The 12,945-nt window shown below is 46.2% G+C and overlaps 1 protein-coding gene across 4 annotated transcripts in view; it reads right to left on the minus strand.

Annotated features, from left to right (window-relative positions):
- SYN3 (synapsin III) overlaps positions 1 to 12,945 on the minus strand; it is a 367,243-nt gene that overhangs the window by 288,209 nt on the left and 66,089 nt on the right. For all 4 annotated transcript variants that reach the window (XM_084880168.1, XM_084880169.1, XM_084880171.1 and 1 more), the window contains one exon: positions 3,542 to 3,633. In XM_084880168.1, the coding sequence (XP_084736294.1) occupies positions 3,542 to 3,633 (92 nt within the window). The remainder of the gene's footprint in view (positions 1 to 3,541; positions 3,634 to 12,945) is intronic.

The raw sequence follows: 12,945 nt of genomic DNA on the forward strand, positions 1-12,945 counted from the left end.
TTTTTTTTTTTTTAGAAATTACACGATTCATCTTTTTTTTATTGTTGTTAATCCTCACCTAAAGATATTTTCCCATTGATTTTTAGAGAGAGTGGAAGGGAGGAAGAGAGACAGAAAGGGAAACATCGAAGTGAGAAAGAGAAGAGACATGTTGATTTATTGCATCCCACACGCTCTCCAACCAGAGCCAGGAATAGAGCCTTCAACTAATAAGGTATGTGCCCTTGACCGGAATCAAACCTGCAACCCTCCAGCCCACATGCCGACACTCTAGCCACTGAGCCAAAGCTGCGAAGGCAGGACAAATGTTAAGAATACGTGCCTAATAGTTCATCTTTGACTTCTCAAAGCTTGTTTTTAATCAATACATTGACTTTCCTCCCTGACAATACCACGGCCTCAGAACATCTAAATTTACCCCCATCCCTACTAACTCACTGATGTACATTTTAATCTCTCATATTTTAATCCTTTATAAGACATCATCATTATTCTGAAGGAAGCATTTATTAACATTTACCTCCTTGGCTCTTCTTCCTTCTTGATGCTTTAGGTTATTCTGGGATTTTTTTCTTTTCTTTTTGCCTAAAGCTTATACTTGACAATTTCCCTCACTGAGGGTGTTCGCTTGTAAATGTTTCTATTTTGCCTTCATTCATAAAAGAGGTGTCGCCGAGGATGTGGTTATAGGTTGGCCATTATTTTCTTTTGGCCCCTGAAGATACTCTCCCCGCTGCCGCCTGGGAGCTGATGTTAGTCTGTTAGTCCAATCAGAGCAGCTGCCTTTTTGAATCTGGCTACTACGGTACTATCGCCCTTCACCTTTCTGCACTTACACAGGTTGAGAGCAGCTAGCAGGGTCGCCTAAGACCATGGGAAAACACAGATATTTACATTACAATTCATAACAGTAGCAAAATTACAGTTATGAGGTAGCAACGAAAGTAATTTTATGGTTGGGGTTCACCACAACATGAAGAACTGTATTAAAGGGTCGAGGCATTAGAAAGGTTGAGAATCACTGCACTGTTGTGTCTTGGTACCTTGGTATTCTTTTTATTTATTCTCCTTTAAATCTGTTGTGCTTCTGTCTTTGGTGTTTTGGTATCTTTCTGAAAGATGTTGAGCCAGTCCTAATTGGTTTGGCTCAGTGGATAGCACATTGGCCTGCGGACTCAAGGATCCCAGGTTCAATTCCGGTCAAGGGCATATACGTTGGTTGCAGGCACATCCCCAGTAGGGAATGTGCAAGAGGCAGCTGATCGATGTTTCTCTCTCATCAATGTTTCTAACTCTCTATTCTTCTCCCTTTCCTCCGTAAAAAAGTAATAAAATATATTTTTAAAAAGGATGTTGAGCCATAGTTTCTTAAAATATTGCCTTTGCTCCATTCTCCCTCTCTGTCTGAGACTCTGCTTCAATCAATGTTAGATCCTCTCACATGACCAAACCATATCTTCTAGATTTCCGATCTTTTTTCTCTTTATTTGGGATAATTTCTTTAGCTCTACATTTCAATATATTAACCCCTTCTCAGTGGTGTTTAATATGCTGTTAAAAACAACACATCCAATGACGTGGGTTATACTGTATTCCTAGAAGTTCTATTTGTGTGGTTTTTTTTAAATTGGTTGTGTCACTTCTTTTTAAAAAAATATATATTTTTATTGATTTAAGAGAAGAAGGGAGAGAGAGGGGGAGATAGAAACATCAATGATGCGAGAGAACCACTGATCGGCTGTCTCCTTCATTCCCCCTCCTGAGAATCAAGCCCGAAACCTGGGCATGTGCCCTGACCTGGAATTGAACCGTGACCTCCTGGTTCATAGGTCAACCCTCAACCACTGAGCCACACTGGTGGGCAGTTGCGTCACTTTTTATAGCTCCTTATTCCCTGCATATATCTTCAAACCTGATTTTTTCCCCTTAATATGTATGATTTTAAAATCATACATATTAATATATGTATGATTTATAATTCCAGTACCTGAGATAAAAGAGCTTCTTTCTATCGTCCATTGTTCTGTTTTTTCTCATTCATGGTGTCTGTGTCTGCTTATCTTTGACTCTGTGCTAGCTATTGTATAAAACAAATCAAGTGAATGATCATTTGAGGCCTAGGCTAAAAGTGCCTTGCTTTACACAAGACAGCTTTGATTTCTGAAATGTCTGGGATAACTATGCTTGAGAGTCCCTGGAAAACCAATACAACTGTAGTTCAAACTGCAATAACTTGTGAGGGTTCATCAACTTGTAATTCACATTCACCTTGAAGGTGCAGTCCTTTGGGTCTCAGCTTATTGTGGGGAGGGTCTGTCATCACATTCCCCACCTTGAGTGTCCCTGGGTGCTGGTCTCTGTCTCCCTTGCCCTGATTGGTGATCAAAACCAATTGTAACACTTGTCAGACTTAGAAAGACTTTTGGGAAAAAGGTAGCTTTCATACTCATTTCTCTCTTTGGGCCTCCATTTCCCCATTGTTCTCTTCTGAGTAATTCTTGGTCGTGCCAACCCCTTGAAGGCTTTGAAGATTATTTTTATTTAAATCCAGTCCTCAAGTTGGTTTTGGTGGAAGAGTTAGTCCAAGTAACCTAGTCCACCATCACTGGAACTAGGAAGCCACCTAATGTCTTCCTCAGTGCAAGGCTGGCATTCGGTAAATGATGGCTGGATTAGCTGAATTGTAATAATCTCCCAGACACATTCTTTTTTTTCTTTTTTTTTCTTTCCTGTTTGCATTTACAAAGACTGTTTCCTACCCTTGGAATGCATAGAACTCCCACATCCCACCATTTGACAAGACTCAGAATAAATGCCACATTTTCCTCCAAGTTCTTCCTGTTTTCTCCACTTACCCCAATCTGAGTCCTATTTCTTCTGCATCGAAAGCCTCACAAGACTTAGTGAGCACCCTCCTCTGGGTACTTCACTAGATGGGACTATATTAGCACAACCACTTCTCTCTCCTGTGCATTGCCACTTTCTTGACATTTCTGGGCTTTTCAAGAATCCCCTTGCTCCCCTTCCAGCTTAGCATACATTATAAACAGATTTCTTGGAAAATATCAGCTCCTGCAATTTTAGGTCTGATGTCCTGGGAGGGGCATTCCGTCTGCCATACTGCTGGAAGCAGGACGTAGCTCATTAAAATAAGCCGTTAACATTTGCGCTGCACTTTAGAATTAAGAGGATGCTCTCACAGACCTACCTCCTACTTCAGTGCTGTCATTATGATGCCACCGATGAGAATTCAGGGGGTAAGAGACTTAGAAAACACACCCAAAACAGAGCCACAAAGCCAGGGACGGAACGCAGCCTTTCTCCCCAAGCCCATGGTTCCTGCCAGGGCACACCGTTTACTCCCCATATTGTTTGTGCCACTTGTCGTTTCTATGGCAACAACACCTGACACCAGGAGGGCAGACATTCTACGCATGAACGCACAGCAGCTCAGAAGTGAGGCCTGGCCACTAGACGGAGGGGCTGGCTCTGTGAGGAGTCCCCCACAGGTGAAGGGGCCCCCAATCTTGGTCCTCCTTACCTCACCACCTTGGTACCATTTCTCACGACCTGCATGTCCACCATGCAGCCTCCGGTAACGTAAGCAGCGAGGTTCAACTCTGAGAACTCGGCCTGAAGGAGAAAGTGAAAAACAAAGAAGGATTCAGCAGACATGAATAATGCTAAGGATGGCCAACATTGATTGGGTACTTCTATGTTGCCAAGGAACCATGTACAGCTCACTCAAAACGTAGGAAGCTGGCAATATTGTTTACTTCCGTGGTTGAAAGATGAGGAAGCTGAGGTGCCGAGAGGCATGGGAACATGGCCAAGGCAACATAATTCATAAAAGGCAAAGTTGGATTGGAACCATGCATCTCTGATTCAAAGAACCGTGTTTTCTCGCCCGGCCAGTGTGGCTCAGTGGTTGAGCATCAATTTATGAACCAAGAGGTCATGGTCCCATTCCCAGGTCAGGGCACATGCCCAGGTTGTGGGCTCAATCCCCAGTAGGGGGCATGCAAGAGGCAGCCGAGCCGGTCAATGATTCTCATCGTTGATGTTTCTATCTCTCTCTCTCCCTCTCCCTCTTTCTTCGTCTCTGAAATCAATATACACACACATACACACACACACACACACACATATATATATATTTTAACCCTTTGCATTCCGAACCATTCTGGACATTGGCTACCAGCTACTCAACGCTACTTTGCGGCGGAAACATGCGTTGAATTAACTCAATTCCCCGTAATCACTAATAAACTGCAATGTCCCACCTGAGAGGGGACATCCGAGTGATATGCTAGAATTCCGATGTCCCCTGAGAGGGGACAGCGGAGTGCAAAGGGTTAAAGACTCATGCTTTCAACCATTACTAATTTCTACCTGCTCGAAGGTGAAAGAAGCCACTCTAACTCCAGGATGAGAAGAGGCCACATGCTGTCGGCATGACCTCTCCCCTAGGCTCCTGCAGCTTCCTGCAAGGCTGTGGTGGGTGCTGGAGCCAGGTGAGCGTGCATCACTGTTAAGGGAGCCCTTCTCTTTGGGTTACCTGCCACTGGTTCCCTTTTTAGGTCCTGGTTACCTTAGGAGCGCCCTGACTGTGCACTGAAGTACTGTTCCCCTGGTCCCAGCTGGTGGTGCTGGCACCTGACCCAGGGCGGGAATATGATGCCCTTCCATTAGAATTGGAATCTGCTGAGCCATCCATGTAGTTCCTCTCTAGGAGGGCTGTATCTTTAATACACAAATCCAACTGCAAATGGGGACCATGTTTTCTGCCATCTGGATTAGGGAAGCACAAAAAAACAGGGTGGAGGGGGAGAGGGCCAAAGGCAGAGGGGGGAGGAGAAGGGAAGGGAGGGGAAGGAGGAAGGAAAGGGGAGAAAAGGAGAGGGGAGGGGAGGAGAGGAAAAAAGAGAGAACAAGGGAGGGAAAGCAAGGGAAGGGAAGGGAAGAACAGGGGGTTGCCTCCCATTAATGCCCTGACTGGGCATCAAACCTGCAACTTAGTATGCACCCTGACAGGAAATCTAACCCACAACCTTTTGGTAACTGGATGAGGTGCCACCCAGCCAGGGTGAGATGGGGAATACTGTCGACATTATGCGCCAGCTGCAATCCTGCCCTTGGATTTTATGAGATGCCTCTGTATCATTATAAGTTCATCTTTGTTTTACTGTTTGCTTAAGCAAGATTTATTGAATTTCTGTTGCTTGCAACCAGAGCTCTATGGAATACATCCCTCCTAGCAGGCAGCGATGTGTGTCATGACCATTTGGATTCCTTTCCTACAGTTGTCATAACCAAGTATCACCACTAGGCGGCTTAAAAGCAGAAATTTCTTTTCTCAGTTCTGGAGGCTAGAAGTCCAAAATCAAGGTGTCAGTAGGGTTGGTTCTTCCCGAGGGCTGTGAGGATGTGCTTGCCTCTCTCCCTGGCTTGCAGATGGCCACCTTCTTCCCAAGTTTCATCACCTCGTCTTCCTTCTACACATGTCCGTGTATCCAAGTTCCCCTTTATCTAAGGACAGCCCTCCTACTGGATTGGAACCCGCTGCATGACCTCATTTTAACTTGATTACTTCTGAAAAAAACCCTATCTCCAAAGAAGGCCACGTTTTGAGGTTTGAGGGGTTGGAATGTCAACATACAAATTTCAGGGAGACAGAGTGCAACCTGTAACCCCATCCTAGAAAAACCAGAGTATTACACCACGCCTTTTACATAGCAGACAGCAAAAGCGATTTCTTTGGATTTAATACATTTTTAAAAATAACTGCTCCCATGTATAAGATACTCACTGTGTGCCAGATACCGACCTAAGTATTTTACATCCACTTAATCCTCACCCTTGCCCAGATTTTTTTTTTAAATGAGCCAGAAATGAAATTAACATGCCCAATGTCACGCAGGAAGCAGCAGAGCCAGGATATAGATCCAGGCTGCCTGGCTGCAACCAGTGCTTTCAATTGCTGCCCCCCACGGCCTCTGCTGCTGAGTTCAATGAGGCGTTAGGTGGATTACAGTGGGGAATTTTACGGACCTAAAAGCAACCCGTTTAAAGAGAAAAAAGAGTTGACACGGAAGAGAAATATCATCTCATGGAGAATGAAATGTATGCTCTTGGAAACATTTTAACCGAAGTTATGATCTAAGACCGAGCCATCTCCCCAGTTGGCCTTAGAGCAAACCCAGAGCGCTTATGTCTCTTGCCCTAATTAATAACCTCATTAGGCTGCGGTCAGGTGAAAAGCACAGGGCCCTATTAATGAGCCCCGGTTAGTAAACAGTGGTAACGACCTGGTTATTAAGTCTAATGCCTTAAAAATGCAGTCCCATCATGTTGAAGAGACTTCACTGGCAGGATTACAAAGAAGCATTAGCATGAGAAGTGGGTGCTTGAGTTTGTGGAGAAAAGGGGGTTAGCACAAAGTTGCAACATGGGATAGCAAGCTGGGCACCAAGTAGATACAGGAAGGGAGTGAATCAGAATCTTGGATGATAGCACTTTCTGACTCAAGATGGCAAAGACCCAAAGGCAAAGAAAGATACTTGGACAGAAAACACACTCGGGCTTGGCATACACGTTAGACGTTCATCTTGCTCAGACCGGGTGTCTGGAGTTATTTCCCAATCACGGCGTTTGGGTATTTATAGGAGGTCAATGCCTGGGCTGCAGGGTAGCTCTCCTGATAGGAACTTAGAGAGCAGCCAATGTGAAGCGCTTCAGAGCTCCCCTAGAGTCTGCAATGGGTTGAACTGTATACTCTCCCCACAAATATGTACAAACCCTAACCAGTGACACCCGCAAATGGTACCTTTATTGGAAACCGTCTTTGCAGAGGTAATTAAGGATTTCAAGAGGAGATCATCCTGGCCCAGCCAGTGTGACTCAGTGGTTGAGCATCGACCCATAAACCAGAAGATCACAGTTCGATTCCTGGTTGGGACACACGCCCAGGTTGCGGGCTCGATCCCCAGGAGGGAGTGTGCTGGAGGCAGCTGATCAATGATTCTGTCTCATCATTGATGTTTCTATCTCTCTGAAATAAATAAAAATATTTTTTTAAAAAAATAGAAGATCATCCTGGATGAAGGTGGGCCCTAAATCCAATGACAAGTCCTTACAAAGGAAGAGAAGGGGAGAGAAAGACCCAGGAAAGAAGGCCTTGGTGTGAGCAGAAGCTGGCGCTACAAGCCAAGGAAGTCCAGGATGCACTAGCAGTTGGAAGAGGCAAGAAAGGACCCTCACCGGAGCTCCCAGAGGGAGTGCCCACCGGCCACACCTTGATTTCAGAGCTCTCGCCTCCAGAACTGTGAGAGAATGCATTATGTTGTTTTAAGCCACCAAGTTTGTGGTAATTTGTTATGACAGTCCTGGGAATAAAAGTTCAGTAATTTTGGAAATTAAATGCAATTTCAGTATTACATGCAAAGGTGTCAGAGTTCAAAGAAGGAGCAGGCCTAAGCCGTCAGTTGGACATCCCCTGAGGCTCCCAGACTGTGAGAGGGCGCAGGCTGGGCTGAGGGACCCTCCCTCCCCAAGTGCATGAATGTGTGCACCGGGCCTCTAGTAAAATATAAAAAGAAAGGACTGCTTATGGCTACAATTCATTAACAGGGACTATGTTTACACTCTCATTTAACTAGAAAACCAGACAAAATATATTAAGGAACAGTCTTCAGCCAGTGGACAGCAGGCATGGCAGAACTATGATCCCTGCAAAAAGGAAACAGATGGAATGATCCCCATGATTACTCGGCTGACTGCCTGGAGGCAGTTTTCAGGCAGTAGAGCAGCGTGGGAGAATACCAATAGGCTGGACAGTCTCACTGAGCTGAGGAGTCTGAGACTAGAGGTCAGAGAGGTCAAGACGGCTAGAATGTGCAGGAGAGGACATAGGAGGAGATGGACACGCACAGAAAAAGACCTCCAGGGAGGTCTGCAAGTCCTAAGTGCTTATCTGAGCATGCGCGTAGGAAGGAACCACCAAAACCCAGCAGACTCGCACGCTCCAGAACTCTCACAGGCTGGGCACAGTTATGCTCTCCCAGTTGCAGTAAAGACATTATAATAGGAGTGGTGTCCTCAAAATGTAGTCATGGGACTCAGTTAGCCCTGGACCATAGCACCCTCTAGATCTAGGATGTTTAATCTGTTCTAGTTTGCTAGGAGCTTTCTAAGTTTTAAATCAGAAAGTCCTGCTTCTCAAAAACTCAGTCCTAGTTTTGAAATTTGAGAATCATGTCCTGGGGACCTCTTAGACTCGGGCACTTGGGATGATAAATGAAGATATGCCTTAAGAAAAGTTTAAAAGCACTCCCTGAAGGTGTCGATTTTATTCCAAGACACTTAACTGCATCTCAGAACAAAGTACAGCACTATTTAAAGGAATACAACAAAGTCCAGCAGCTAATATGGAACATGTATGGTATTCAGTCATAAATAAGTTACCAGGCATGCAATGGAGCAGGAACATATCACCCATAAGAAAGAGAAATCAATCAATAAGGACAGAACCATAAATAAGACACATGGTGGGGGAAGCAAAAATAAAAGTTAAAAATTAGGAAGTTGACTAAAACAACTATTACAAATATGCCCCACATTCTCAACAATGCAGAAGAAAAAATATTACCACAATAAGGGGAAAAATTAAAAAATATTTTAAATAAAAAAGTGAAACTTCGAGATAAAAATATAGTATCTTAAATGGAAAAAGCACTGTATGGAATTAACAATGAGAGAAAACAATACAACCTATAGAACATAAATCCCAGGAATAAAATACTAAGAAAAAAAAAAAAAACACACCACACATGCCAAAACCGGTTTGGCTCAGTGGATAGAGCATCAGCCTGTGGACTGAAGGGTCTCAGGTTCGATTCCGGTCAAGGTCATGTACCTTGGTTGCGGGCACATCCCCGGTGTCACATCCCCGGTGGGGGGTGTGCAGGAGGCAGCTGATCGATGATTCTCTCTCCTCGATGTTTCTAACTCTCTATCCCTCTCTCTTCCTCTCTGTAAAAAATCAATAAAATATATTTTTTTAAAAATCACCACACAAACAAAAGAAAAACAACAACAAAAATACAAACACACCTCAGTGAGCTATGAGACAACATCCAACAGTCTAATATGTGTGTAACTGAAGTCCCAGAAGAACAAGAGGAAGGGACATAAAGAAAAATTTAAAGGAAATGGGCCATAATCACAATCACATCTGTAAATCCCCTCTGAGTATCATTTTCACGGATGCCAGGGGCTCGGGCGTAGACTTCTCTGGGAGGCCCCTGGGAAACACTACAGGCTGCAGAGGAGGGAAGTGATTAGAGATTTAACCACAAATATTTCTGCAGCATTTTCCAAGTTCCAGGGCCTGTTGTCCGTGCTAGATAGGGTTGGAATCAAACCCACTAAGAAAATCTGTTCTCCAGACTCTAGGTCAGGAGATATAAGCACCTGTTTATAATTAAACAAGTCCAGTTCCACCAGAATGTACATGCATGCACACACACACACACACACACACACAGGACAGGACGGAAAGCATTCACTTCCCTGCAGCATCTTTCACCGCATTCTCACTGCAACTGGCACCTGGCACGTATGGAATGCCAAGCAGATAACATTACTGAAAACTTGGGATATTCATGCTTAGTTGCTAATAAGTACATTTGCGATGATGATGATGATGATGATGACGTTGATGACAGAATGGGAAATGGTGCCTGCAGTCATCATGATTCTAATAAATTGAAGGATGCTATTAGGCCAACAGGCCAACGAGGAAGAAACGGAAATGGGTACTTGACATCGGAAGACTGATTGGAATGAGCAGAAGAAACAAAAAATGCACGGGAAGGAATGTGGTGGTGGTCGCTCTCATCGGCCTTGACCGTGATGCTGCCGAAGGAGAGTTTCCACGCAGAGAGAAGCTGTCCAGAGTTCCCGAGAAAGGCAAGATACCGGCAGGCAGACTGCTCTGGAGTTCCAGGGGGGCTGATAAGACACTGGACGTTCCTGTCAGTTAGTAGTGACCTATCTGTCCAAACTGCACCCTTAACCCTTGGAGTGTGCTCCTCTCCATGGCCTCAGACACTCCTTATATTTTGCAGGAGGAGAAAGACAGACAGACAAACACGGAGTTGCTGTTAGGAGAAGGAGGGCAGCCTGTAGTAGTCCCTGTTTCTATTTCTGACCCTCTGCCCTACCCAGAGACACTGATAACCCATGGTCAGGTCATCTGGGTGCCACATTCACCAGTGGGCAGGGTCACGGTGGGATGACAAGCCAGGCAACCACGTGCGAGTCTGGCCCCCAAGAGTGTCTGCTGAGCTAAGTGTTACATCTAACTTCCTTCCTCCTCCTTGGGGCTCCTCAGAGAAGAGAACCCCAGCATCCATTCTTGTCTCTGCCACTCCCTCTCGTGTGAGTTGGCCACTAAACCCTGATCCTCAGGAGGCCCCGGTGTCCTGCTCTCTTTCCATAATCATATCTGGGAATCCTGTAGTAACAGGAGCCACATATTCCGTAACACCTGCAAAGGTGATTCTGGCCTCCAGGAGGGTCCGAGGTGGCCTTGCTTTGGTCTGGAGCCTACACAGAGGGACTCAGGACAGCGTTAGCGGGGACCCTGCTCGGGGGGCCGGGGGCTGAGACCAGCTAGCCTTAATGGTATTTCGATTCTCACTTGCAATTCCTCCCGTGTTTTCAGCTGCCTTAGGAACCTGGAACAGGGGTAGTGATGACGGTGATTGTCAAGGGAGGGTTAGGGCATTCCTGAGTTCTCCAGCAAATTATCATCAAAATTCCACCCTAATCCCTGAGGAAGGAAACTGTGCATGGATGAATTCCTTTTAGAAATCTGCATTCTGCACGGACTGTGATTTCCTTCAGTTTTAAGTTCTTTCAGAGTCTGGCAGAAAGATAAATAGCAATAATAATAATAAAGTACTAAATACAGAAAATCTGAGCCCTGCATGGCCTATAGGTGTCACATGATGTAAGACTCGGATGACCTCCTCATATCGCCCCCCACCGTCCCTGTGCACCCCATTTTGACTCCTCTGGCCTCCTTTCCATTGTGAAACACACTGAAAAGCTCCAGCCTTCAGTCCCCAGCCTCTGAGCCCTTCCAGGCTCCCTCCTGGCACTCAGCCCTCTGCTCCATGGCGCCCCCAGAGGCGCCTTCCTGCAAAGCACCCACTGTACCCAAAGCCCCATTTCCTGTGTAACCTTCCCCCATAGTCCTCATCCCCGTGTGGGACATAAATATTTACATCCGTCACAATTAAATGCTTAATTGGCCATCTCTCTCTAGATCGGAGGCGCCAGGGGGCAAGCGTGTGTCTGTTCCCTTCACAGCTCTATCCCAGCACCTCAGCCAGTGCCTGGCGCACAGCACGGTGCTCAGTAATATCATTGAACAAATGACACCTACTGTGCAGATGTCCCAGGTGAGGCCCGGTGAGACCCCGGTGAGGCCCAGGGAGGCAGAGGGACTCTGCCCGGCATGACCTCCTGGTAATTACGTCAGCTCAGACCCAAACCCAGGCCGGCCACCCTTCATCCTGCAGCAGGTGGCTTATCTGAGGTGACTCGTGTTCCAATGCGCAGAGATGGGTCCGCTCAGGGCCGCCCTCGTGCTTCCACCTTCCCCAGTCTTCTCCATGCCCTTTGCAGCATCTGTCAGCAAAGCCCACGGCCCCTGCCCCGCCTTCACCCCGTGTCTCTTCCAGCTGCCCTGCGGCTGGCACAGGCCTGGCAGGCGGCCCGGGGCCTGCCGTCAGCAAGAACTGCTTCCTGTGGATTGCCCGCACAGGCTGTGCTTTAGCGCCGAGGGCCCCGTGGGCTCGGGGACTCCCTTGGCTGGCATCTCGGGGCGGAGGTCTGTTCCACCGGTTCGGGCTCACCTCCCGGACAAAAGAGGCTTTGAGTCTGCAGGCTCCCTCAGCGGCCTGTTCCAGGACAGGAGATCTGCTCGGGAGCCACGCCTGGCGTCGCAGTGAAGGCCAGGCCACTGGGTCAGGGTGCGCTGCCCAAAGGAACCACCCACCACCCACCATACAGAGCACAGGAGACCATGGGCAGATGCAAAGGCGCCTTCTGTTCATCAGAAATCATAATATTCCTGTGAGTGTGTGTGTGTGGACATAGCAGGCAGGGAAGGGAGAGATAAAGACATAAAAGCATGTCAAAATAAATATAAAAACAAAGGAAAAATAAACTGATAAAGCCTACATTCCTAAATGTTCCAGTAATGTAATATCCAAAATAAGGCGAACACCATATATATATATATATATATATATATATATATATATATATATATATATATATATATCAACAGGAGTGATTCACAGTTTACAAAGTGTTTGGAATAACAGTGCTGTTTTTTGTTTGTTTTTAATTGATTTCAGAGACAGGAAGAGAGAAGGAGAAAGAGAGAGAAAACATCATCAATCGGTCCCATACACCCTGACCTGGGATCCAACCTGAAACAGGATATACAGGGTATGTGCCCTGACTGGGAATGGAACCTGCCACCTTCTGGGATTCGGAAAGATGCTCCAACCAACTGAGCCACACCAGCCAGGGCGTGTGTGACTTTTTAGTGTTAGACCACATGAGTTTGAATCCGAGCTCTACCCCTTAACTAATGTGGGCAAGTTCGCTAGCCTGCCTATGTCCTGTCCTCATCTATAAAGGGCGGCTAAGAATGGTGCCTTCCTAGGGCAGTTGTGAGTGTTCAAGGCATTAATCCAGTGGTCGGCAAACTCATTCGTCAACAGAGCGGCAAACCGTAGCTCACAGCTGCATGTGGCTCGAGAGCCGAGGTTTGCAGACCACTGCTGATTAATCCATTGAAAAGCCCTCAGCAAGGGGCAAAGTGAAAGCAAGTATGAAATCCATCTACCATGGTTATGTTATTTC

The sequence above is a fragment of the Pipistrellus hanaki genome (genome assembly GCF_964339955.1).
Source record: "Pipistrellus hanaki genome assembly, chromosome: 3".
Classification (NCBI taxonomy): Eukaryota; Metazoa; Chordata; class Mammalia; order Chiroptera; family Vespertilionidae; genus Pipistrellus; species Pipistrellus hanaki.